At 34.6% G+C, this 26,549-nt stretch overlaps 6 protein-coding genes across 7 annotated transcripts; 1 reads left to right on the top strand and 5 right to left on the bottom strand.

Moving 5' to 3' along the window:
• The first annotated feature begins 879 nt into the window (after positions 1-879).
• LOC120269049 lies at positions 880-2,750 on the top strand. The gene is made up of 4 exons (XM_039276337.1): positions 880-1,126; positions 1,541-1,813; positions 1,925-2,054; positions 2,614-2,750. Exons 2-4 carry the CDS (start codon positions 1,589-1,591, stop codon positions 2,748-2,750), a joined length of 492 nt encoding a protein of 163 aa, XP_039132271.1. The 5' UTR covers positions 880-1,126; positions 1,541-1,588.
• A 980-nt stretch (positions 2,751-3,730) lies between these two features.
• LOC120268749 (dihydroneopterin aldolase 2-like) lies at positions 3,731-6,466 on the bottom strand. The gene is made up of 3 exons (XM_039276035.1): positions 6,337-6,466; positions 4,733-4,936; positions 3,731-4,053 (listed from the first exon to the last, which is right to left on the bottom strand). The coding sequence occupies exons 2-3, from the start codon at positions 4,927-4,929 to the stop codon at positions 3,858-3,860; spliced, it is 393 nt and encodes a 130-aa protein (XP_039131969.1). The 5' UTR covers positions 4,930-4,936; positions 6,337-6,466; the 3' UTR covers positions 3,731-3,857.
• A 706-nt stretch (positions 6,467-7,172) lies between these two features.
• LOC120269490 (putative tRNA (cytidine(32)/guanosine(34)-2'-O)-methyltransferase) lies at positions 7,173-12,017 on the bottom strand. 2 transcript variants are annotated; one of them, XM_039276822.1, is made up of 13 exons: positions 11,963-12,017; positions 11,773-11,866; positions 11,640-11,689; positions 11,503-11,552; positions 11,104-11,212; positions 10,613-10,673; positions 10,445-10,497; positions 10,130-10,222; positions 9,413-9,476; positions 8,878-8,985; positions 8,482-8,688; positions 7,507-8,010; positions 7,173-7,383 (listed from the first exon to the last, which is right to left on the bottom strand). In XM_039276822.1, exons 1-12 carry the CDS (start codon positions 11,987-11,989, stop codon positions 7,775-7,777), a joined length of 1,152 nt encoding a protein of 383 aa, XP_039132756.1. In that variant the 5' UTR covers positions 11,990-12,017; the 3' UTR covers positions 7,173-7,383; positions 7,507-7,774. The 2 variants fall into 2 exon arrangements, with proteins under 2 accessions (XP_039132756.1, XP_039132757.1); XM_039276823.1 differs by lacking the exon at positions 7,173-7,383 and having other exon boundaries at positions 7,831-8,050.
• A 962-nt stretch (positions 12,018-12,979) lies between these two features.
• On the bottom strand, positions 12,980-16,930 carry LOC120269438 (26S proteasome non-ATPase regulatory subunit 7 homolog A). The gene is made up of 10 exons (XM_039276770.1): positions 16,641-16,930; positions 15,877-15,969; positions 15,704-15,785; positions 15,122-15,218; positions 14,963-15,038; positions 14,714-14,772; positions 14,498-14,620; positions 13,998-14,055; positions 13,805-13,890; positions 12,980-13,384 (listed from the first exon to the last, which is right to left on the bottom strand). Exons 1-10 carry the CDS (start codon positions 16,825-16,827, stop codon positions 13,313-13,315), a joined length of 933 nt encoding a protein of 310 aa, XP_039132704.1. The 5' UTR covers positions 16,828-16,930; the 3' UTR covers positions 12,980-13,312.
• Positions 16,931-18,638: 1,708 nt separating this feature from the next.
• On the bottom strand, positions 18,639-19,460 carry LOC120269048 (mannose-specific lectin CEA-like). Its single transcript, XM_039276336.1, has one exon. The coding sequence runs from the start codon at positions 19,458-19,460 to the stop codon at positions 18,639-18,641; it is 822 nt and encodes a 273-aa protein (XP_039132270.1).
• Positions 19,461-19,982: 522 nt separating this feature from the next.
• On the bottom strand, positions 19,983-24,705 carry LOC120269437 (serine/threonine-protein phosphatase PP1). The gene is made up of 4 exons (XM_039276768.1): positions 24,376-24,705; positions 22,027-22,586; positions 21,731-21,955; positions 19,983-20,311 (listed from the first exon to the last, which is right to left on the bottom strand). Exons 1-3 carry the CDS (start codon positions 24,575-24,577, stop codon positions 21,767-21,769), a joined length of 951 nt encoding a protein of 316 aa, XP_039132702.1. The 5' UTR covers positions 24,578-24,705; the 3' UTR covers positions 19,983-20,311; positions 21,731-21,766.
• Between the last annotated feature and the right edge of the window lie 1,844 nt (positions 24,706-26,549).

The raw sequence follows: 26,549 nt of genomic DNA, 5'->3' as shown, positions 1-26,549 counted from the left end.
AACCCCAAATGAGAAATCCCCCTGCAGACTTCAATATCTTCCAACAAAAAGCAGGAGCACAAAAACAAAAACCGAAAAAAATCTTTCTTTAGTAATGACAGCTTAACATAAAAACCATACTCAATACCTTAGATCAGAAACTCGATGAAATGCCAACTAGTTGCATGGGGGACTTCTCCTTCGAGATACCGGGTGGAAAGGGAAAAAGTCGATGAAATGCTAATTACAGAGGCTTCACGTAGAGACAACTCGGAGACAACTCGAAATGGAAAAAGTCAAGACGTGAGTTGAGAAAAAGCAATTAAACGGCTCCAATAAATTGCCTCTCGGGGTTACCCTACGGAAAACCCCCCACTTCCTCTCAAATCGCCGAGATGGCTGCAGCCACGACTCCCCATGCAAGGGCATTTTCATCCAAAAAATTTGAAACTCACTCCGTTCACATTCGTTACAGGGTTTGGGGGTTTGAAAAACATAGACTTTAAAAGGAGGGGGTTTTTGGGGATTGCAAAACTAACGGGGTGTTTTTGGCAATTTTACAAACTTAAAGGGTTTTTTTGGCAATTTCCACTAAAAACTAAAACGTAAAATATTATATAAAAACCATTGTAAAATTTAAATAGAGTTGTGAAAGAAAATTAATTTAAAAAATTTGTAAGATTGTAAATGTAAAATTTCATATAAAAAACTATTATAAAATTAAAAAAAAAATTTAAATATAACCCATGTGCAAAAAAATATTATACAAGTACACTGTATAGTATTTTTTGCGCATTTTGATAATTAATATAAAAGATACTTATTTTAATATATAATTAAAAAAATTGCAATATTTTAAAAAAAAAAACCCCTCTTTTTTCTGTTCCTCTCTTTCTTCTCTTGTGGTCGTCGCCTAGGACCGGCCGGCCGCCTCCGTCGCCGTCGTTGTTGTCGTCGTCGCCGCCGCCGACGTGCTCTTGCCTTGGGCTTCCACCGACTTCTCGTTCGCGTTTCGCCTCTGTTCTCGCTGAGCTCCGACCGCAGTGAGCTGCGGGGTCGTGAATCTTATCCAAACTTGAGCGCTTAGTTGTTGAGTTGGATAAGAACGGTTGGATCCCTTCAACTTCTTGTTGAATATCTCTCTGAGGTATGATTTGGCGTTCGTTGATTTGATTTCGATTCAATTGCGATTGGTATTGGTTTTTGTTTTGCTGGTTTTACTGTTTCGATTCAATTTACTATATATATATATATATATCTAGTATAATATTGATGTATATTATTATACAAATCTTGTTCTGTTTTATAATAATTTATTGAAAAAATCTTCACTTACAATTTTATTATTTAATAAAACATCTTTCGTTTGAATACTACCTGTTTTTAATTATTATTACAGTGAAGGCCTTTTCTAAAAAATTCAACCTTATTATTATTTATTATTACAAAGGATTAAATAATAATTTTACATATATAGATAGCGCGGGAAAAACAAATCTCCACGCTATTTCCCGCCCAAAAAGCACCCATGTTCACTGTATTCTATCAACCCTCTCATCAGCGTTTTCAGGTCTGAATTCTCGCCGACGAGCAGAGAGAATCCCCAACGATGCCAGGGAGCAAAATTCTGAGCTTTTCATCTGCCTCCGAGCTTGGATCTGCCGTCGTCGTCGATGATCTAGAGATTACTACGAGGTGCCAGGGTTCATCCACCAGCCGGAAGCGATCTAGATCTCAATCAGCGCTGAAGAGCTCTATCAAGAACGTTCCCTCATCTACCAAAAGGATACCTCCTCGTAGATGCAGCAATGCTATAGTGGATTCTAAAGGAGAAGTGAGTTCTTTTTAGATTTGTTCTTCGTCTTTTTTTCTTTTTTAATTATTCGTACCCTTATGGTGGTTTGCATTGATTTGAAGAGTAATGGAGGGATTGAACTATTTTCAGATAAAATTGGATTTGCAGCAGTGTTGTGATGATTCCAATGGAGAACCCCTGGTGGTGTCCTCTCCAAAAACTTTGAGGCAGGAGAGATCCTCTGATTACTGCTTTCAGAGGTCCACATGGAACCCAAGAGGTCCTTAACTCTGTCTTTTGAGTGCTCTGTATCTCAGGTCTTATAAATTCGTGCAATTGGTTTCCCTTTAGACATAGCTATTGATCTCGAGTATCTTTAGATTGGATTTTCCATGTCAGTGTAGCATTGACCACCTTATATGTGATTGAACAAATTTGGGCTAATTTAATATTAAGGGGTAGTTTGGTTTTTCAAATTTTCATTACATTGTAAGGGAATAGCATATAGATGATAATATTGTATTTTAAATTGTAGTAATGCTATTTTGGTTCCCGTAAGTATGAATGATGTACCGGCTTTTATTTCTTTGGTTTGTTATAATTATTTTTTTTTTTTTGAAAAAAATAGATAAACCACACGTTTATTGGAAAGGTTTGTTATAATTCCAACTTCCGAATATATGATTACTCTTAACTCTCAAAATTCATCAATTCTTGTTTTAATAATTTTAAAATTAATAAAAAAAATATTTTTGGAGGGAATTATATCAAATAAAATTTTTAAGATAATTATAATTAATTTTTACATATTAAGCTAATTCAGCTAAGTAGCTGTGTAGTAACTTCCATGAATCAAAACACTGCTGTCAATGTTGAACAATCACCTAACAATGAAGAGCCGAATAATAAACTGACGTGGCGTCGAAGTGGCAGAGAACGAATGGTGAACAAACAAAGGGAAAGAGAAACAAGCTGATGGGGAGAGAAGAGTCTGGAGGAAAGTAGGCCTGTTTGTCTGGAGTCCCTCCCTGGTGAGCATTTCCGGTGACCGGCGGCAGGAGGGAGTGTCTCCCAAACTATCTTACTATTTCTAGTCTTGTTTTTACTTAATCTATGTGATGATGAACTCTGTTTTGTTGATTGGAACTGAACTTTTGCAAGCTTGACATGGATGTTGCATGAGAGTACTCAATATAACTGCAGGAATTTGTGCTGGAGTGCTAATTGTGTTAGATCTGGTCATTTTAGTCGAATTTCAGTCCATTTCTTCTCAAATTTCCAGAACAAACACCAACTAATTAAAAGTGGAAATTAAAATCTATATACCAAAATGGCAATAATAATTTATTAATATTCAAGTTTTTTTTCAGATGAAAATAGACTTGACTCACTTGAGCATATCACATACGAGTTAACATTGATATCCATGTTGTCATACGACCACCAATTTTTATGCAGAACTTTAGAAGATGGCAAGGCTATCACTACTTCAGTAAGAGAAAACTTTAGAAGAGAAAACTTTATTTTACTAATTATTTTGTTAAAAAAAAAAAAACACGTCATTCGTGCACCGAATTCGGGAAATGAATTCGGTGCATATATCGTTGCTCAACAAGAATACTCTATTGATAACCTTCAAAATGTTTAAGCAAAAAGGCCAAACAAAGTTTTTTTTTTTTTCTGAAATAATCTCTTCTTTTCAAGGTCACTGGCCACATGAAAGAAAAACTTTGCTAGGCAACTATGGTATATAGTTTATAGCTAGTTTCAGATTTTTTTCCCCAAGGTTACTTATGCAAAAATCTTATCTAAAAATTCAATAAAAAAGCATCATGGTTTCTTCAATTAAGTAGCCATAACTTCTAAAAAAAAAATCCCTCCAACAAAAAGAAACAAAAAAGTTTCTAAAAAATTTAAGATCTTATCAATAAATGTTAGCACATATGACACAGGAAATAAATTAACATGCTTGTAAACTGAAATTTTTATCATATTAAAAAATAATAACAATAAAAGTTAGATGCAAGTATACCACATTCACACACCACATCAATCAAACAGTTACTTAAAAATATCAGAACATTCAATCATGCTTTCTATACCTAAGGATCTCGACACCAAGATAATCAACAGGACCTGGAACGGCAACATGAGGTTTTCCAACCTTCACACGAATGGCAGATATCTGTGGAATCTTGAGCAGAGTAGTGTTTGCAATCAGATGAGCCACTGATTCCAAAAGATTCTGTGAAGAGCCTTCCACAATTTCTTTAACAATCCTGTGCCAAGAAGAGATAATTCCAGTTATATAACCTTCTAATGAACATAATTGAATTGAATCACATTTGCAAGATTACAGCACATGGTGTCTCTGATCAAAAAGAAAATGAGCTTGCCAATTATGCGCATTGCTCATGTCAAAGAACAATATTAAATTTTTCAGTATGATTCTATCAGTAGGTGAAGTTGCCTGTGTTCTATTTTTCTCCTTTTCAGTTTTTCCATCTAATAATTGAATTGTTTATGTCCTTGAAATAAAGTCGATGGCCGGTTTGCATTTAGAGTCTTAGATCACCTTTGGCCTGATATAGGCTGTTACTAGTTGTACAATAAATTAGAAAGAACAGGAATTTGAACAAGAAAAAGGTCATCCTCTGCATACAAATGGTTTCATATGACTAAAGATTCTGAAGATGCATGGAGAAACAAGGCTTAGACCAAATCAAAGACAGGATGAAAAATGAATAATATATAGTAAGGCAACAGAGGAAGGCCAATCCTTCCAAGATAAACAAGCAAGAACTGCAACTTTTATTCATGGCCTTAATTTCAGCATTACATTTCTATAAGTTTTAGACTTCTTCAGGAAGCACTAGGAAATTATTGAATCAAAAGGTTTCAAAGACTCACATTTACTAGAGATTAATAAAACAAAAGTAAGAGAATGATAAGCAATACCTGTAAATGTCTGTGTAACTGACAGTGTCAGATATATCATCTGTTGCACCTGCGGTGCTCAAATCTAACCAAGCATCTACATCCACAAAGAACTTCTGGCCCAACTTTTTCTCCTCTTGTTTTACCCCGTGGAACCCATGAAACTGCAACCCCCTAAGTACCAGTTTGTCAACATCAACAAGGTTTCGCCCACCCATGACCGCACTAAAAATAAAATTGCAACACATTAAGCAATATGAACACAAACACTAACATAAATTTAAACACATTTTGCACAACTGAGGAATTTTTTCCACATAGTGTGCTCTCAATATCTTGATCTACACTATGATTTAGAGAAATAAAGGAATACGACACCTGTGATTCAATTTCAATCTACTTAGAAATAAAATCTCAATTAAAGTTTGTAAACCAATTCATGTCAAAAGCCTAATGCATCCGTTTATATTGGATCAAATCACTCAGAGGAATACCAAGATCTGCTTTAAGAAGTTTATATAATGAAAAACCACCATATCAGCAATTTATTTTCAAATATAATACAAATAGTGAAAAGGAGGACAATAGATAAACAAAAACATGGCACTAAGGGCCAGTTGATGAGGCTTACTTGAAGATTAGAATGTTTCAGCCACTAACTGAATTGGGATAGGGTGAATCCCTTTCTCTCACCAAGGATGTTTAATATTTTTTTTATAAAATTTCATTTTCATTTACAAGTTCTATGACGATCACAAATTCCAAATTGATGAAAAACATGCATGAAAGAATGCTTAGAAGCTAGAAGTTAAATCCTGATTTGATGCTAAAACCCTAACATGTGTAGATAATCCAGATTATTCTTGGTTTGCTCTGTTAAGTCTGTCATCTAGGTCTTGGGGTTATAGTATATTTGCATATAAATCCTTTATAGACTGTATAGTCATATTTAACAACCTAAACTTTTAATACTTGCGCAATACCCAAAACCGAAACCAGATTACTACTTAATAATAACAATAACCATCCGCAACCAAAGAAAGGCTGTCCTCAATACACTCGATACCTACACAAGATGACCTCTTTAACAAACAGTTCCATTCTTTCTACTGTATTTGTGTTTTCATCTAGTGTAATTATGTCCATTGATGTTAATTGAGTTCTATACTCCAAATCCACTAAATCATTGATTTGTGGCAATTTGCAAGAAATTGATCAAATACTCAAAACAATTGGGAAAAACATTTGCTCAAAATTAATGGATTGGATGAGCAGTTTTGGTCACTTGTGCAGCTAAAGCCAGGATTCGCTACTCAAAAGTTGTTCTTTTGAATGCAACATTGGATACTCTTTTAAAGATGAATTGGTTTCCATTGATAAGATTGATGCTTTCACAAGATATTGCAATCAAGGAAGACTAGAATTAAGAATCAAAAGTTCAATATTTCAAGAAAAAAGAAGAAAAAGAAACTGGAGATTATCCAAAGATATAACATTTGCAGTATCAATTCATAAATCCAAATTGAGAGAGATGCTAGAATGAACACACAGATCAATTGATAGCGCTGATGCTGAAGAAGAATCAACAAAATCAGAAGAAAAACAGACAATGAAATCAAGCCAACCTGGAAAGAAGAAGAAGAAAGATAGCTCGATGAAACCCTAGAGATAGGGATTGTGGACGGCGCGCTGCCGTTCAAGGAATGAGAACAGTGGTTTCGCTTTTCTTTTTTTCTTTTTTTGAAAATTGCTTCCATACCCCTGCAAAATGTTTTATTTATTTATATGTTTTCAGATTAAACTTAAATCTATAAATCATTTAAAAATATTGCATACCCCTGCAAAATGTTTTATTATCTATATTTTTTTTCTGATTACAAATAATCATATAAAAATTAGAATAATTTAAACAACAACCACCACCACTCAGTATAGTGATATATTACTAGAACAGTGAATGGGCTGATCCGGGGTTGAATCTCTAGATTAGCAATATTGTTAAAGTACTGTGTATTGTGCAGAGGGCAGCTAATTGATAATTCTAATTTCCTTATGTGATGTTTGACCGAATTAATAAATCTCTAAGGGATCATTAAGCCACGTAACATGTATGTCGAATAAAAAAAATGAATGAAAGGCTAAAAATATATTTTTATTTTTCAAATATATATATATATATAGTTTTATAAAAGTTAATTCGGGTTATAAAGCAACCATTATATCAAAACAATCATTATCTTTGTCGGATCAACCAACCTCGGAACAATTGCCATCAAACCGATTAATTTATTTTAAAAATAAGATTATTATTATTATTATTATTATTATACGGAGGAAAAAATAAAAAAGTAGGCACGGCACACACAATGATTCCCCAACCATGGTGCATCAACCACTAAATATAATTTATAAGCTATTATTATAATTAATATAACTTCATTTTTTCTTTGCAAAAACAGAATGCTACAAACAAGCGAATATATTTCCTTTAATAAATTTTGCATTAACAACTGAAATCCAATCAATGTTTATTCTTCAAAAAATAAAAATAAAAATTTTAAAAAAAAAGAGATGCTGAAATATAGAACAAATCCTCAAAAGCAACGCTGGTGAGAATGAGATGAGATGTCCTCCAATCAACTCTCGATTGCTTCAATGCCCAGAGATTCTCACTAAAATCCAACAATATAAAGATTGAGGAATTTTCTTTATCAGACACCAATTTATCACCATCCTAATAATAATAAAAAATATAAATATATATCTATATATATATATAGTTCTCATTCTCATACCATGTTTAGTCATCAATTCAATTGTCAACCATATGCCTCGGGAGCCCACCAGCATCACAAAGACCATCTTTACTCACTTGCCCTTCCTTATTCCAACACAACACACTTTTTCTTTTCCTCTTTTTCTTTATATTCTTGGCGTATTTCAATTCTTTCTTCCAATAAATGCACCCATTTCTTGCTTGCATTTCCCTGTTACTCTTGTTGTTGTTGTTGCATCAAAGATGTTGAGGAAGGGGAGTAAGAGGGTCAACTTCAGCCCGGACATCTACGAGAAGCCGATGATATCTTTCATGTATAACTCTGATGTAGGTTCGATGACGCCGAGGAATGAAAGGCTGATTGGTAGAGGCTTTGGTTCTAGAGGGAATGGTGCATCATCACCCATGAGATTCTTGTGCCGTGTCGGAAGTAACGTGGTGAATGTATTCCGTCGGTTTTCCAAGACCAGACGGAAGGCTTCAGCTAGAGGTTGTACTTTGGAGGTGGCTCCCCGGAGATATTCTGCTGCCGGAGATCATTACAGGAGTGAAGCAATTGATGACTGCATAGAGTTCATTAACTCTTACAGGAAGTCATTCTAGTTTTTTTCTTGATCGGAATATGTATATGTTTAGTTCAACCGGAATTGTTGTTCATGCAAAGCTAAATATTCTGAGAAAGATTCATGACAATCATGTCTTTACTCCATCTTTGTGTACTATCTATAAAATGATCTTCTAAACATCAAAGTGTCACGCAATTTAGAATAGGAAGCAAGAAATATATTCCGATAACGCATCATCGAGCAAAAGCATGCATGGTTTTTCATAGTTCTCCTAAAAAGTAATATAACCATTTGCATCATTGCATGATTCTCAATGAGCAACTAAACTAGTTCATGACACGAAACTCTCAAAGAGTCTTCAAAATATTGAAATAAGAGTACACAAGGGTCATGAAATCAAAGAGAGAGTTTCTCAATGTCTACAATACCATGGCTGGAAGCTTTCTTCAGTTCAATGGCTGTTTTATAAGGAGGAGCAATTGGGGGCTGCACTGGATCCAAGCTTTGGTATGAACTGCCATTCACCGAACTCGGAAGTGGATATGAACGGTCAGAATCATAGCCATTAAGATCTCCACAAGCTAAGAATGGAATGTACACCTTGTTTGCCCCCTCTAACCACCCACTACTACAATCTGGTCAAGAAAGCAGCACAGTCAAAAAGAAACTAAGATTGACAGTCACATAAAAAGGAATTTTGATACTGCCGCAATTTCCTCAAAAGCATGAAACTTTTTTGACATTAAAAATGGGGATTCATTTAAAGGGTAATAGCTCCAGGTTTAGGCATGATAAACATGGGGTAGAGTGATGGTAACACACACCTAAATTATCACTTCCACAAGGGGTGCCCACTTTCTCCAGTAGGTGGTATAGATCTTTCTGATTAAATCCTTCAGGCGGGGAATAATTCTCACAAACTGCAAATGCCTCTGAGATCCAAAAGAACAATCAATTAAGAGCTCACTTTAAAGAATGCCTAAAATAAAAACATAAGAAAAACTACTTGGGGATAATGAAAAGCTTGGTTTAATATATTTGAAGCAATTTTAGTTCCAACACATGTAAATAAAAGAAATTTCTGAAATAAATTATTGACATCTCTATGCATATAATATTTCTTCATATGTGCAAATTTCCAAGGGATGCCCATGATTAAAAGGGCAAAAATGTTTTGATTAACTTCACATTATGCAAGAGTGTCTGAGATACAAAATTCCCAAATTCCTACCAACCAATTTTATGTTCAAGTACACTTAAGCGCACTGTCAAACAAAGTCTGTACAGTAGTGAAAACGCATGAACCATATAAAACTTAAGAACTAATTTCTAAAACATGAAAAGTACTCAGAGACTTACCAATACTTGAGTTGCGGCTACTCTTTGGTTTTGCAAATGTCACATTAGGAAAGAATAGTTTTAGCTGAAAAGAAAAGGGTACCAAATTACAAAGCAGTGAAATATTAACACAGAGTTCTCAAGATCTCAATCACAAGAGAATAGATACCATGATTTTTTGACACAGCTTGACAGCGGAATTTAAAAAGAAATTAAAGAAAAGCCAATCATAAGCATTTTATTGCGTATGATGCATCATCCACATATATCTTCAGACACCAAAAAATAATTTCAATATGTGGGTAATTTTAGAAATCCATTTACAGTACAAGGAACACCAAACATTAGCATTTACAGGGTTTCCCTGTTATAGAAGTCGAAAGGCATATATTAGAAAGTTGGAAATAATGGCAAAAGTGGGCCCAATGCACTCCATATTTGCAGGAGCAGGAAATAAGCTTCTAAATAGAGATTTTCACCCAGACACGACATATACAAAGTTTGGAAATTCTGATTCATCAGCTCCGAAGGTCAGTTGGGTCTCTATAATCAAGCACAAGTCTACATTCTCCATGGGTGCAAAAAATAAGCACAACCTATTTTCCAATAAGTTATCCAAGCACGCGCGCACACACACAAAAGAAAGAAAGAAACAATGACAACAAGTTACGGAATTGTAATGAACAGGATCGATTGATTGTTACCGATCAAGTAGCATATAAGAACAGATCATCTTACTTGAGAATAGAGTAAGCTTGTATCCTTCCCTCGGAAAATCTTAGCCACAAATTTTCCACCAACTCGAAGCACATGAGTAACAATTGTTAGCGCCTACACAAGATCATCAAATGAATATCAGCAGTAAATTTGAGCACAGACACGTCTTTATTGGCATTTCTTGAAGTGCCAGCATTTGTTTTATTGTAATGTTCGTGGGCACACTTTCGTCAAGCCTATCCAAAAATTCTATACCACCTTTTGCTATTGACTCTAAAATAAACTCCTGAGGAATCATGATTCATCACATGCATCAAGAAGAAAAGAAAGGCTTACTGCCAATATAAGTTGCGACTGAACAAATTCATCCATATCATGAAGTCCTGTGACTGCAGCAGAGAAATAAACCATCCTTAAGATAAGATGTTCAGTGATTGCTAATATGAAACATTTTGAGGCAGAAATAGAAAATGGAGGAGAATTCATCTTATCTAATCATCTCACCGTCAGGAGCACCATCACAGACAACCAAGTCAGCTTTGCATCCATCAAAATGCTTGATGACCTAAATAAGATTAGTTTCCAGTCAGATACACAAATTTTTCATAATGCCTAGTAATCAATAGGAAACATCTTTTGAACAAATGACAACAATCAGAATAAATGGCTAGCAGAAAAGAAATACAAATTGAAGCATGCCATTTTGAAACATGAACTTGGAAAGTGGTAAGGAAACTGTAATATCCTACCTACTTCAAGGAAATTGCAGAAACAGGAAACCTGGGTTAATAGATAACAAAATCCAAGATGTTCAAACAAAACAAAGTTAGTGTCTACTTGTAGTTTGCTAACACAATAACCAAAGTTTCCATTCAGTTTCAGAAAGTCCAGTAGCACCTGATCTAAAAATATCTTAACTGCAGTGTAAACACAACAGAGAACTGTCATGTTTGCTTCTAGCTTCATTTATGAGATAAAGATAATATAGAAGTTACCACTTCAGCTGTTCGAGCATTGGTGATATCACCCTGGACTTGTATAACACCGTCTATTGGGGCCATGGGTTGCAAATCAATTGCAACAATAAGAGGAAGATCACCATCTCTGCAGAAAACATTTAAGAGGAACTACGAATAAGCTACAACTTCACTGAATATGAAGTTACAACAGTTCACATGATTGTAACATTTTATCACAATCAATAAAATCGAAGGCTCTAAAAATTTAACAGGCCCTCATTTCAACAAATAAGCAATCTTAAATTAAAGTACACTTTCAACTGAAAACACAAGCGAGAAACAAAAACACATAGCTAAAAATGGCTGGTCATTAGTCATGAATGAATTAGAATAACAAAAAGGCAATAAACAATCACACAAAGCAGCACGATTTACCTGCTCTCTGGTGACGATTTAGCAGGAACATATAGCTTTCGGCTCAACACCTGCAATTAATTATTTTTTTTTATTTCGAATTTAAGGAGACAATATGAATCAAAGAAAAATAGTGCACCAATGTGAAGATATCTCACCTGACTCCAGCTACCAGGAGCTGCGCAGAGATCAACAGCTCGCTTCACTCCTGCAGGCAAAAATCCAACCTTTTTCCAACATCGAGCACGGAACCTATTGATAATGAAAAATGCCTCTGATTATGAGCATCACCTCTGAAGATATCGAACTCCTCATCGATTTGAAGAAGCTTGAAAGCACTCCGCGCTCGCCATCCCTCCTCTTTAGCTTTGCGGTAGTAGATATCCTGCACAAGTCCCGACCATAATAGGATCAAAACATAGCGAAAACAAAGAAGAACAGGAATTCTCAACAAAAATTTGCGAATATTTAGAAGGATTACCCTCTTATCTTTGGAAGCTTTCCCCATTCCCTACGAGAAATCCAGGAAAAGAGAAGACAAAGGGAGCATCCCGCGGGGTCGTTTGGTTTATAAAGGCGGCGACCGAAGCGATTCGGACTCTTACTCCGCACCCGATAGAGAAGAACCCGGATCCGATTAGAGTCGAGTTTTCGGATCCGGATATCGGATCTCACCCGAATAACTATTCAAGTCTCTTTTGAACATTCACGATCACCTGACATTCATTGTATACCGGGGTCTTGGATGCTTCCTGTAACCTCTCTTGCTACACTTGGATTCAATTACTCAGCCCTCAACCTCTTCTTGTTTGGAAGAGAATTATCTCATTGGTTAATGAAGACTTTCACTGATTCAGGATTTGTATTTTAGTTTTTCACGATTCCTGTTTCTTGTAGTTTTGGTTTCCCCACGGTTTCCTTTCTTTCTTTTTTCAATAAAATAGCGCCCTGGGGTTCTTTTAAAAAAAAAAAAATTGATTAAATTAACTTCATAGTTTGATATTTATTTTTTTTTTTTTATAATACTTCCTCCATTCTTTTTTATCTATCATGGTTAACTGAATCTCACATAACAAGAAACTTAGTTATTTTACAAACTTTTTTAAAAAAATAACTAACTTTCTAAAATTACCCCTAATTTATATTTTCCATTTTTCTATGATATTTAATTCCAAAAAAAAAAATTGAATAGAGTGTTAAAAGGTAATTTTGAAAAAAAAAAATAAATAAATACTTTTTTATATTAAAAAATAATAGATAAAAAAAAAACATAGATTTGTGACAGATAAAAAATAATGAAGGGAGTATAGGGTTTGAGAATATCTTGAAATTTCATACATTAAATTTACCATAATATAGTTTTTCTGGGCTATTTTTTTCCTTAATTACTCCTTTGGAAAGGAAGGTGAGGAAATAGAGGTCATTCATTAGAAATAACAATTAAAAAACAAAGGAGACATAGCACATTGAATTCATTGAGAGTGTTAGGCACAAGAGATAAGACAGTACTTTGTAAACAATTAACCAGTGCAAGAGCCAAACTTATGGATGAATTAAATCACCTCCAGCATTCCAGGAATGAATTGATGCCTGATTGAGTAAACAAATACTACCGAACAAAACAACTTGAATGACTGCTAGAAAGAAATCAGGTGCAGTTTAAACAACAGTATATGATTGTAAAGATCCACTGGAATGTCACTAAGCCGTATGCTTTGAATAATGTATACAAAAAGGTCATTTGGCAGGAGAAACCTAAGAGACATTAGTTCAAAGTCCTCTGGTGCAAAGATGATGCTGATGCTGATGCCAAGCCGGAGTCCAAATGATCCTAGCTCCCGGCTGTAGCCGGTACAGCTGCTGATTTGGCATCTTCAGCTTTCTCATGTTCCTTATTTAGGACCTGACATAGAAACAAGACAACTTAAATTTTCGCATTGATAATGGCTGAGCTTGGTCAGAAAGATTATCCGGTATTCAATGGCTTAATCGAACAAAATGTAAAGCACAAAAGACACTAGCAGCATTTCAGTAATAGGTGGGCGAACGGGGCACATATCTCAGGTAAATGTAAGTCGAGGCGAAATTTTTCAGCAATTCATGCATCCAAAAAGAAAATTGTGATACAGTAGTTGTGATGTTATTTGTTTCCATATGACTTATTTGTAGTCATTCATCTAGTCTCTCCCATATAGCGAAGTTCAGAGAAAATCAGAGAGCTTCCAAAATATATATATAATCCAGTCAAAGTCCGGCATAATGACACTCATATAGGTGCCACACATAAATTATTTGATAATACATCAAATAAGTAAGAGCTTACTTTGTTGTTTATCAGATTGTGAAGTGCAATGACACTCCGGATGAGAGACGATAGGTAGATAACCAACATCATGTCATTGGTTTTCACTGCACAGTGCAAACATGAATTTAGACCAAATAACAGCAAAGCATAGAGTTGGGTGAGGGTCAGAACATTTTCTGTCTTCCAATATAGTCAAGTCAAATGAAATTACCTGAAAAGGCCTTGATTAGCTCATTCACATTAAGGTTTGGAAGTAGATTAAATACATCCTGCACCCAAAAAGAACAAGAAAAGAATAATCATAAAACATAGGTAAGCTGCCAATGGAATGAAAATTAAAAACCAGAAAACCAGAAAATATCTCATTGAACAGTAAGGCATTATATTTTCAAACAACAATAAGACATTTTATTTTCAAACACCCAGTGATGATGGCACTTGCAAACATGAACTAGCATTATAGCCAAGGTTGACTACCTAAGAGAATAGATGTATAATGATTCTTTTTGGAAAAAAAGGAAGCCAACTTGGAAATAAAGCCATGCTCTTTAGAATTTGCTGAATATTATTCTTACAAGAATACCATGCCCAGTTAGAACCCATTCAAGTCTAATCATCTTGCACAGTTTCTAGATTACCAAAACTGCTGTTCAAACTATAATCATGATAACTTTTGCAGATGTATAAAAACATTTATAGTGAATGTAATACCTGCAAATGGTACAAAATTTCATGATTTAGAGGAAGCTTTCCATCAACTACAAGATCAAGATAACCACGGATCTCACGTAGTCTTGCATCCAGCCCCTTCAAGGCAGCAAGTTTGCTGGTGACCTGATTCAATAAAGAAATTAAAGCTACAAAGTACAGACCTATTAAATGCAGCACCATCAACAGGACTTCATAAGGAAGGGAAAGAAGTAGGACCTCTGTTGCAAGAGTGCTAATAGTTGTATCTTTGACATCCCTCAGTAAATGTTCCACCCCTGCAAAACCAATTATGAGAAAATATTACACCCCAAACTTTGAATTTGTCAAAAAAAACAAATAAAAATTCTCACATGATGCTTGACTAAAAAACAATTTAAGATTATAAAGGGAAACAAATTGCCAATTGAGAGCCACTCTAGGAAGTTAGGAAACTCTAAAATCCATGGATTCTTAAAGTGGATGTACCAATCTCTTCAACTTCATGTGCTGCAATCTCTGAAGGGACATGCACAAACACCCTCTGACTTTTCTGAGTAGCATTCTGCGACAATAATTGCCAAGATCAACCTACATCTCCATTACAGTTAAAGTTACAGCACAGCTGCAAACATTAGATATACTTACTTCTTTGACCTCTTCTATTGCGTAGTACGCTTTAGTAGGTATTCCCAACTCCTTGGGTTGGACATCAATAATGACCAAGACAGGATTAGGAACATAACTGCAATAAAGGGAGCACAAATTAGAAGATGAATGGAGAGGGGCAACATCACCAAGTAATTGGATGATGAGTAAGCTTTCAACCATTCATTTGAGGCCACATACAATTCTAAGTAATCATGAGAGTGACGACTACAACACTCTCTCCTCTTAATAGAAAGAAAGTTATTATTCATTATTATGATACACGTGCAGTTTAACTGATGAGCACCTAGAGAACATCTTCATTATGAGTTAAAGATTTTATAAAAATAGATATTATTTAAAAAGAACAAGTATCTGGAATTGTGAACTTTATAGCTTTGTGTTTTCATATCTACAGAAGGCTACAGAAATGATAGAATCATTGTTGAACATGACAAGGAACCTCCATAGAAAATCCATTCAAAAGTTTTTTTGAGGCCTCAAACGTAAGGCTACAAACATGCAAATTAAAATAACACGATGATATATCATCAAAAGACAAAGAAATTTGCATGATCTTACTCGTGGAACAATGCATGAACATCCAAATCATTTTCCTTGAGTTTTGGTCCAGTGCTATACCACCCAACAACATGCTCCTTGGCTGGAAGGAAGATACACTAACTTAATCACCGAGAAAGAATTAACATTCACACCCATAATCAAAGTTATGGACCATGGAATAGAGACCATACCATTAATTCGCTTGAACATAGAAAACATAGATTCATGATAGTTATGGTCAAGAAACCAAATGCTCGGATCTTTGTCATCCTCCTCAAAAGGCACTGTTAACATGACCAAACAGATTTGTGAGTAAGGACATACTTTTGAATTTAAGACCAGATCATAATCAATCCATCCAAATGAAACAACTAAAAGACCATGCCACAAAGAAAACCTAGGTCTAGAGCTTAACCGAGTTGAATTTAGTAAAAAAAAGGATATATCATGCAGCCTAATCAAAATCCTAGTCTAGAATTTGTACACCTACTTCAGTCATAGCTTAACCAACAAAAACTTCACAGCTCACAAAAGCATAGATCCTAGAAACTAATTCTAGAAAAAATTCACTAAAGTTTCTTTCCCATTTTCCTCAACAGGCACAATTAAGATAGCAGAACAGATTTGTGAGTAAGGACATACTTTTCCCAAAGGCTACTCTAAATTCATAATATGGTGGCTAAATTGCAAGGCCATATCATAATCAATCCAGCATATCAAACTGCTAAAAAACAATCATTTCAAAAAGAAACCCTACGTCCAGAGATAAACCCAATTGAATTCAATAAGAAAAGGACATATTTTGCCTAAACCCAATAGGTTAGCAAACGAGAACATTTCTTTTCCAATTGCAACGATAGACTCCAGAAACCAATTCTAGAAAGAATTCACGGAAGTTTTAGACACTGATCGCAAGGAAATCAAACAATAGGGATATGAGAGATGGGGAACAGACCGGCATAGCTATTGGTAACATCGACGGTGCCTTTGAAGGAAGTGCCGAGGAGAACGCCGATGACGCGCTTGCGGGTGTCAAGTGCGACGCGATTATAGTTGTCGACGATGCTGAGGAGCACCAGAGGATGCACAATCACCTTCTCGATCGGCCGAGCGGAGATCTGCTGCGTTTTTATCACATCCATTGCTTGCCCAGAAACCCTAGCCCTAGATCGATCCAAGAGGATGCTTTGGAAGCTCTGGTTCACGCTAAGCTTTCTTTTTAGGAAGACGTGAAGCCGAAGACCGAAGTAGGGCACGATGGTAGTAGAGATGGGTCTAGTGGGCTGATTGGATACTTGGCGGCCCATTTATTATGGGCTTTTAGATTTGTATTGAGCTTTAGTGAAGATTTTTACCTCCTACCCCCTCAAAATTCGAGAAATTATTTGTCACCCTGATTATTCAAGTTTTGCATATAACCCTTCGTTAATTTTTTTTTTTTTTTTAATTTTGATTTAAATGTTTGTTTCACCTTTCGTCTGTATAAAATGAATTTTATAATACATTTGTGTTAAATATATAAATGTATCTGATGTCGTTGATGTCATTGTTTTTGAGAATTAATAACACCATAAATTATATGGTATTGATCCCAGCCAAACTCATTGAAGGATGTCACTCTCAATGACATAGTATTTTTATTTTTATTTTTTTGATAAAAAGTTGATAAACCACTGCTTTATTGAAAAGAACCAACATAAACAGACATAAAACAAACACATCAGAAGAATAAGGTACAGAAACTTTCACCATGGGTGAGGCAAATACAACTGGAAAAGAGAGAAAAAAAAGTCACAAATAAGATAAAACAGCTGAGTAGACGAAAGTCGCCGTTTGAGAGCACAGGTCTACTGAGCTGTGAGAAGCTATCAGCATGGCTACTATTTGAATGGCATGTGAAACGAGAGTGATCCCCTAATTTTTATTATTGCGTATACTCTTTGAATGGCATGTAAAACGAGTAGTTTTTAAAAGTTTATTAATTAGAAAAGAAAAAATAATCTGTGGCTTCTCATTTCTTAAGTTCAATTAATATCATCTATAATAACATGATCCAATAATTTTTATTACGCACCATAATAGTTTATAAGATTTAGTATAGTTTATTAATCAATAAATACATTTTTTTACATTATTTAATTTAGTTTTTATCATTTTAAAAGATTAAGAGTTTTATTACTTCACATTTCTAAATAATATTCTACTCTATCAGTTTTTTTCTATCACAAATCCATGTTTCTTTTTATCTGTCATTTTCTAATAAGTATTTTTTTTTTTTCAAAATTACTCTTAACATTTTTTTAATTCTCTTCTTAGAATTAAATATGAGAGAAATGTGGAGATATAAATTAAGGATAATTTTGAAAAAATAACTAATTTTTTATAAAATTTAGTAAAATAACTAATTTTATTGGTACGTGAGATTCGGTTAACCACGACAGAGGAGTAATAAACAAATGTAATACCAGTGCACAAACCAAAACATATGCTTTTACAAACATATAATTAAAAACTGTTTTTCCAAATATATATATATATTTATGTAAAATTCGCATCTCAAGAAAAATTCAAGTTCAAGTCTTCCAATTTATAAAACCTCCATCAAATCACTATAATAGTGTATTTTTCTATCTGTCTATTATTCTTTTTATTCCTTTACATCGCTCCTGTGAGGCGCACTTGTCGAAAAGAAAAATTCCCAAATGAATGATTCATGTAATTTTTCTTTACCTCAATCCATCTTTTCTTTTAAAAATAATATATTTTTCCATTAAAAAAAAAAAAGCATATATAACCACACGCACAAAAAGTCTTAAAAAATATATATATATATATAATTAATCTTATTTGATAAACACAAATCCCACTACTTATTCACCAAGTAACTCTCTTCACCACCACCACCAAACATTTATATTTAAAAAAAAAAAGAAAAAGAAAAAAAAACACAAAACTACAGAACCTGAACATCATCATCATCATCACCCACAAAACCTCCATTAAAATCCAAAGCATCAACAGTATCCTTCTTATCACTGTCCCAAAGCAAAGGACCATAAACACCAAACCTACCATCATATCTAAGAACTCCAATATAAGCTCCATTATCACCTCTCTTGTTACTACTCCACAACCTCTGCTTTGAATGCTTCACTGTCAGCTCCCCATTCGCATCCAATTGAACATAGCACCCACGAGCTTTCGTATTAGTTTGCCACAAAATCCTCCCCGAATCCGTGTCGTTGATCACCAGATTGCAATGGGACAACCCAAAGGTCAAATTTTGATAACTGAGGTGTTTCCCAGGATTCAATCGATGGCCGGAATGAAGAACATACTCAGTTGTGATCACTGTTCTCATGTTGTTTTCCCCCAAAACCTTTTGGTTGTTGCTAATCCAGCGTCTCTGGCCGAAGATGTTGAGCTTGCCGTTGGAATCGAGGAGGAGAGCGTACTTACCTTTTTTGGATTTCACGCCGGAGGACCAGAGGATGTAGTGGACGCCGTGGCGGACGACGAGCTCGCCGTTGTGTTTGAAGCCGAGGTAGCAATCGGAGCCCTGGCCGGAGGTGTTGGCACGCCAGATGGTTTTCACAGCGTCGGTAATGATGAGCTCGCAATTGGGTTGGAGAGAAAGCTGGAAATCGCCATTGGTGAGGTTTTGGCCGGGGGTGAGGACTTCGCCGCTGTAGAGGACGTAGTCGGAGAGGGAAAAGGGGAGGGCTGGGAGGAGGAGAAGGAGGAGGAGATTGGGGATTAGGGATTGGATAGCCATTGGGATGCTGGTGATCGGGATTGGGAGAAGAGATGGAGAGATCGATGGAGGATGGTCTTGGGTTTTTGTACTTTGGTGGCGCGCGTTTAGAACATTGCTGAAGAACATGAACATCGTTTCAAATTATAGAAGATGATTCTTTTTGTACAAACACCCCTATAAAATTATATAATTATGCACAATTGTTTCACACCTTAAAACAACTATTAAATATTAATATATATACACTAGAATGATTTTGGGTATATATGCATGCATGCATAAATTTTGTTAAAAACATTACACATGTTGATTGGGTAATGCAATAATTATTAGTTGGTATGATTAGTTAGAATAATTTGTTATGAATTAATTGGAATTTAATTGTATTGTACTTTGTCAGAATTAATTATTGTTATTAAATAAAACACTACATCAAAACGGAAGCATATTTAAATTAAAATCCCAGCACAACAGAACAAATTGGATGCTAAGAAGACGGGGAAAAGAACATTATAAACAGAGAGACCAAACATGATGAACATATGGAAGAGAAAACAAGAAAGTTAATTGAGAATGAGAATGTTGAAGGAGCACAAGTGGTTTACTTAGGCCTTTACAGCAAGAGTATGTACAGTAGCAGCATAAGGTTCCACACACTCAAAAGGAAACTCAAAACATTCTGGCTTTTGCCATACAAAAGAATTGATTGTTCTCAAATAAACATCCAATCCTTCCATCCTTCTTTCAGGTCACAAGTGATTCATTTTCCGGCTCATTGACCTCTTTTCATCTGCTGACTTCACTGCTACTTAGCTCCGCACCGCACCCTCTATAGTGTGTCCTTCCACAGTCATTGAGTGAAAAACATTCTGCAATATGTTTGGCAAAATAAATGATAAGAATTTGATCGGTACCGTACCGGTACCGGGTGTTTTATTCAAGGAATTGAAAGGAGAATGATACCAACTAAGGGGAATACAAGGAAACCAATCAAGTACCGTGCACAGATAATGCATCCATGAAATTATCCTTGCATGTGCAAAATATGATTTCATGTGTTGCTCTTACGCATGTCACTAGCCTGCTTAAATTCCATTGTTGCCATTCTTGGAACTTTCAAAAGTTTCTCAAGTATCAAATCCGAAAAATCTATTGTACTACAGCGTGTGAAATCCGTCATTCATGGTTAAAATTTCATTAACATCAAAGAGCATGAATCTCATAGGAATGTTTTGTGATCATCGTATATTGATTTCCACATCATCATTTTAGCTCATACTTGATATATAACCTTACTGGATAGTGTTGTGACACATCTCAATTATATCATGCCTATCAAGTATGATCACATTAAAAATGCAATCAGGTACTCATTTATGGAGGGATTAATCACAGAGAAATTCATCACAAGAAACAAAGAACCACAAATAAAATAAATAGGGGGAAGAATAGATCATTACCTGAACCTTGTTGTGCAATATGAAGTGCATATGAAGTCGAACAAAAATCAGGGCCTAGGTCATATATTAGGCTTAGCATGCAAGTGAATAATTCCCATTCAAACAATCAATTTATGCTTTTAAATTGTTTCAAATCACTCGGTATTATCACGAGCCCTATGAGATGGATAATTAAGTTTGTCAACACCATAAGCATTTACTCAGTATCAGAATGTGATGACCAGGAGTGATTATTAATGCTAACAAAAGAATAGCAAATTTATTATTTCAAAACTCAACAAATCTACACCTCAAAGAATGTGAAGTTTTCTACCACAGCACACGACACATTGTTTACGTAGGATTGCAGACAATATGAAATATTTAAAATACATTTTGCAACTTTGTAGAAAAAAACTCTTGGCATGGGATCCAGCTTCCATAAATATATGGTGAAGCCTAAGAAACCTAAAATCAACTCCCTATTTCCATTGGGATCCTAACCTTTTGTTGCAACAGATAGCTGGGAAACTGTCAATCATAGAGGATTTAATTCTCAGACAAACGAAGATAACCTCCCTAATGTTAATGCGGCAATGATTTAGTACAGTACTATTGATGCAAATATGCATGTTTAAACCACAGCATATAAAGTTCTACTTTTTTTAACATATACACCTTAAACATAAAACATGGATGAGGCCTGAAAAAAAAAGGCACCTTTATGAATGTTCATTAAAGAGCAAGATGTCAAGTCTTTTATTGCCATCATAATCACAACATGCATTAGCTTAATCAAGATTTCTGTGGTCAAATATGCAAGAGTAAAATGATAAGGGTTTAAATCACCTTAACCAGAGTAGCGAAAACCAGGTTTCCCTGACATCATATTTTAGTCGACATCATAAATTTGGTCTTCTTCTCTGCGGGTTTGAGTATTTGGAAAGAACACATCAATGTTTCATCAACACTCATCATGGCACCAGCATTGTCAAATTCACCACAGTAATTTGGAGCAGAGAATATGGTAACAAGTTGTCTATCAGCAAAAAACTCATAACCATCCTCAACAACCTGCACAAAAACAAAGTTTCACATAGGAACACCAATGACTGACAATAGATTTAGACATGTAGGCATGTAACCTGATGAGCTCGGCACACAAGATCTAGATCATGCTTTGTTAAGAATTCTGACACCTTATCGGTACCAAAGGTATAAGAAACACCTCTATCATTCATTCCCCACCCCTGTACGTCTCTCCCAGGATCTGACCAAAGTAAGTCACAGAGCAAACCAGTGTCTGGAACATCAGTTGGGCGGCTTAGGCTCTTTATTTGATCCAAGTTTGAAAGATCAGGAGACAGGCCACCATGCATGCAGAGTATTTTGTCATCTATAAGAGCGGCTACAGGGAGGCAGTTAAAACAATCAGTAAAGACCTTCCAGAGCCTGACGTTAAACCGCCGTTTACATTCATCATAAAATCCATATATCCTGTTTATAGAAGCGCATTCATGATTCCCTCTCAGAAGGAAGAAGTTCTCTGGGTATTTGATTTTATATGCAAGAAGAAGACATATTGTTTCCAAGCTTTGTTTACCCCGATCCACATAATCGCCTAAGAATAAATAATTGGCATCAGGAGGAAAGCCACCGTATTCAAAAAGCCTTAAAAGGTCACTGTATTGGCCATGTATGTCACCTGAAAATCCAGGCAAAGTAATTAGAATACAGAAGGTTAGTGAAAAAAGAATTCATCACCAGAACGCCAAGATATTAGTAGGACAACATTGTATACATTCTGAACTGAGGGAAAAAGTAGGATCATATTTGAGACACTATTATCTAGTATCAATGATGTTCTTAGTCTGGAAAGTATGTATTCAAAAATTAAACATAAACATAAATGAGAGACATGACAGAATAAATGGTGCAGATTCACTTGTATGGTACAGTCAATTTTCACACAAAAAGCATTTGTTGTATTGTTTCAAAGTGAGTTATTACCATATGAGTTTTAATTCAGGAATTTGTTTGAGCAAACCTTAGAAGCAGGAGACATGTGTTTGGAGTTGGAGGTCACTCCATAGGAAATCTCTGATACCATAGTTTGGTATGGGGTCAGGACAACAGCCAAATCACACATCTTGTCAATGGAACAAAATCATACTTGATGTTTACCTTAGATACATGCAAAAAAGTCTTTTCATCAATGCCACCCCATAACAATTTCACAAACAACAACCCATGTCATGATACCCAACATTATTCTTAAGTTAAAGCCTATAAAGATGTGTCTGGACATAACAGCTTAAGTGCAATTCATGGAATCAAAATTTTAGCCAAACAATCATCTATGCATAACCACACTTCTCAATACTAATTGTATCAAGTATTTTCTCTTTCCGGCTTAAATAGGTGTCTTATAGATGATAAACAAGGATGAATTGCTTATACATAAGCATGCATGCATAGAAACGGTTACTGTTGCAAACTTCCAAAGTGCTTTTGTTCCTAATAAACCATAAAATGCGCACTTATTCATTCCAACTCCTACCTATGGCCTGCTTTAAAAGACATATGCATGCACCATCCCCTTGATAAGAAAATAGACCCTACCCTCCCCCAACAAAAGAATCCACCAAAAATCAAAGAGTAAAATGAAACGAAAACCTAATGAAGATGAAGAATGCAGCACCATTAATTATTCTAATGGACATAAAATTGCAGTACTATTAACAACTTCGTGCAATAAGAATTCATAGCAAGCAAACCTTGTGGACTTTCAAGGCTCGGAGCACTATGGGAAATGATGATGGTTCTTCAAAAACAAAATCATGTCTGATGCATTTGTGCTATTATCTAAATATGAGAACTGACAGACATTTGATAAAATATCTCTTATTTTCAAATCAGATAACAAACACTCAGTTTTCCTGACACGTATGGATAGTGAACAGCCCATGTACACACAGTAAGAACAAAAGCAATAGAAAATCAAACAAGCATATAAGCAATATTAATTACATTGGATTTTATAAGCAGAACTTTGCAGCTTTGCCAACAATTATAGCATCCAAGTCATATCAAATCAAATACACCTTCAAACCGAAAAAATAAAAGTGTACTGCAATACACTAAAGAACATCAGACAATTTCACCAAATTCATCTCACCATCTTCTTCCCAGTGGAAAGACAGTTCAAATAAAAGATCAAACTTTAACCAGAAAATCCATCCTTTTGATATGATTAGGTGTCATCCCTTCTCAAGTGATCACTCTCACGAGCTCTCCCACCCAAATTAGCATCACGAACAAAAAGAAAAAATAAAAGAGAAAATTAAAGTTTTTTTTTGTTTTTTTGTTTTTTTTTTGCAGGAAATCAAACAAAGAAAATGAAGATAAGGCACGGCGAGAACAATTACAAGAATCAAACACCCAACTGGATCAATCAAATAGACAAACGATGGGTAGAAAACAAGGAAACTGACCGCAGATCTTAATGGGGGCTTCAAGCTCGAGGAGATTGGGTTGACTGATAAAGATTTCGCGAGAAACGACGCAGAGCTGCCGGATCTCCGCTTCCGAGAGCTGCACCTGCTTCCCAGGTCGGGCCGTGCGCACCTCGAGCAACCGATTGATGATATCGTCCAGCAACGCAGGATCCATCACCGGCGCTTGCTGCGTCGCCATGACTCCGAAAAAACTAGGAAAACCCTCGATCAATTGAGCGATGGATCGCCGAATAGGGGATCAGAAACCCTAGAACTCCTTCGGAAGAGGAGGAGATATACAGCGTAAGGAGGGCTTGTTTGCAGAAGGTTTTTAAAAGTACTTTTTAAGAGTAAAATAAGTGTTTTTAAGTTTTTTTTTAAGTACTTTTAAAAATAACTTAAATGGGCGTTTGGTTCGCGGTAATGTGAAAATATTATTGTATGTTATGTACCACGTTTGGATTGATAGTGATGATAATATTGTTGGTAATCACAGATTACTAACTTTGGAAGATTACTAAAAAATTTGATAATCTCATTACCACAAAAAATAAGTGACTATGTTGGATTATTAAGTGGGTGATAATCTGAAACATTTTTAAACAAATATGCCCTTTGTTTAAAAATAATAATTTTCATACTTATTTTTTGAATAGAAAAATTTAAATTTAAATAACATTATTTTGGGAATATGTTTAACTTTGAAAATTTAATTTTTTTTATCGAAAATTTTATTTTATTTTAAATTTAAATTTGAATAAAATGGTAGACACAATGGTATTTTAGAAAATTTAAAACATTACCAAGTTGATTACTATGTAATACGAGTTTTCCAACCAAACATGGTTATCATGATTTTTTTTTAAGCACTTTTAAGAATAACTTAAGTGTTTTTAAGTATTTTATGTTTGAGTAAAATAATGCAAAATCACTTTTATTAGTTTATATGTGTGAAGTTATTTGGATGTGGCTTTTTAAACTGATTTTTAGAAATGACAAATTACTAAAGTAGGTATTCATTGAGTTTTTATTGAGTTACTATTACTATTAATAATTATAATGAAAACATTAATAATAATAATAATAATAATAATAATAACTTAATGTATTATTATTATTATTTATTTATTTATTAATATTATTGTTATTACAGTTACAATAATAATAATAATAATAATAATAATAATAATTATAACTTAATGTATTATGATTATAATAATGATTATTACAATAATAATAATTATTATTAATTATCATTATTATTATTGGTATTATTATTATAATTTAATGTATTATTAGGGCTGAAGAACGGAGAAACTTTAGAAAAGCATAAGGTTAAGTTAGTAATTTTACAACCCACAAAACAACTTTTCAGAAGTGCTTTTCTCAAAAGCACCTGTTGAGTAGCTTATGAAAAAAAAACTGTATTTTAACTTTTTTTTACAGCTTCAACTTTTGTTTAAAAATTAATACAAACATAATTTTTAAAACCTAGAAGTGCTTAATTTTATAAAAAACCACTTTCAGGCTTTAAAAAAACAACCAAAACATGCTCTTGGAAATAGACAATATAATAACTCCGATGTGGCGGAGGTGTCCACCATAGTGCCATTTCATGCAATTTTTCTTATTTTTTAAATAAATATTTTTTGGGGCTTTTAAATACAGCCTAGTTCAGCTGTACACTGTCCCCTTCACTAAGGATGAAACACAAGTTCCACTATCCATGTTATAAAAGATAAGAATAAATAACAGTTGAACGTGATCCTCATTGATAGAACTAGCCTCTCAAAAAGAGTTCTCATGGCCTTGTGGTTTGCCTACCAAGTATATGCGAATATTTCATTGTCCCATTTATGCAAATCAATCCAAACTAATGAGACAAACATTAGAGGTTCATGTTATTTTCCTATGTAGCGATAAGGGTTTAGAGTTACGAGTTCATTGATGATATCTGTAAAGCTTTCCGCAGTGACCACCAAATTAATTATATTATAGGATAATTAGATATTGATTATTTTTTGTAATTATACATAATTGTTATGATCTTAGCAATTTTATTTTATCTTTTCGGGTTTTATTGATTCGAGTTAATTTGTATTTGAAATGTATTAAAATAAATTTTTATTGTTTGCAACTTTTAACCTTTGAAAACATGGGACTACAAAATA

Source organism: Dioscorea cayenensis, chromosome 9, assembly GCF_009730915.1.
Source record: "Dioscorea cayenensis subsp. rotundata cultivar TDr96_F1 chromosome 9, TDr96_F1_v2_PseudoChromosome.rev07_lg8_w22 25.fasta, whole genome shotgun sequence".
Classification (NCBI taxonomy): Eukaryota; Viridiplantae; Streptophyta; class Magnoliopsida; order Dioscoreales; family Dioscoreaceae; genus Dioscorea; species Dioscorea cayenensis.
The sequence above is the reverse complement of the archived record's forward strand: the minus strand, read 5'-3'. Positions and strand labels throughout refer to the sequence as shown.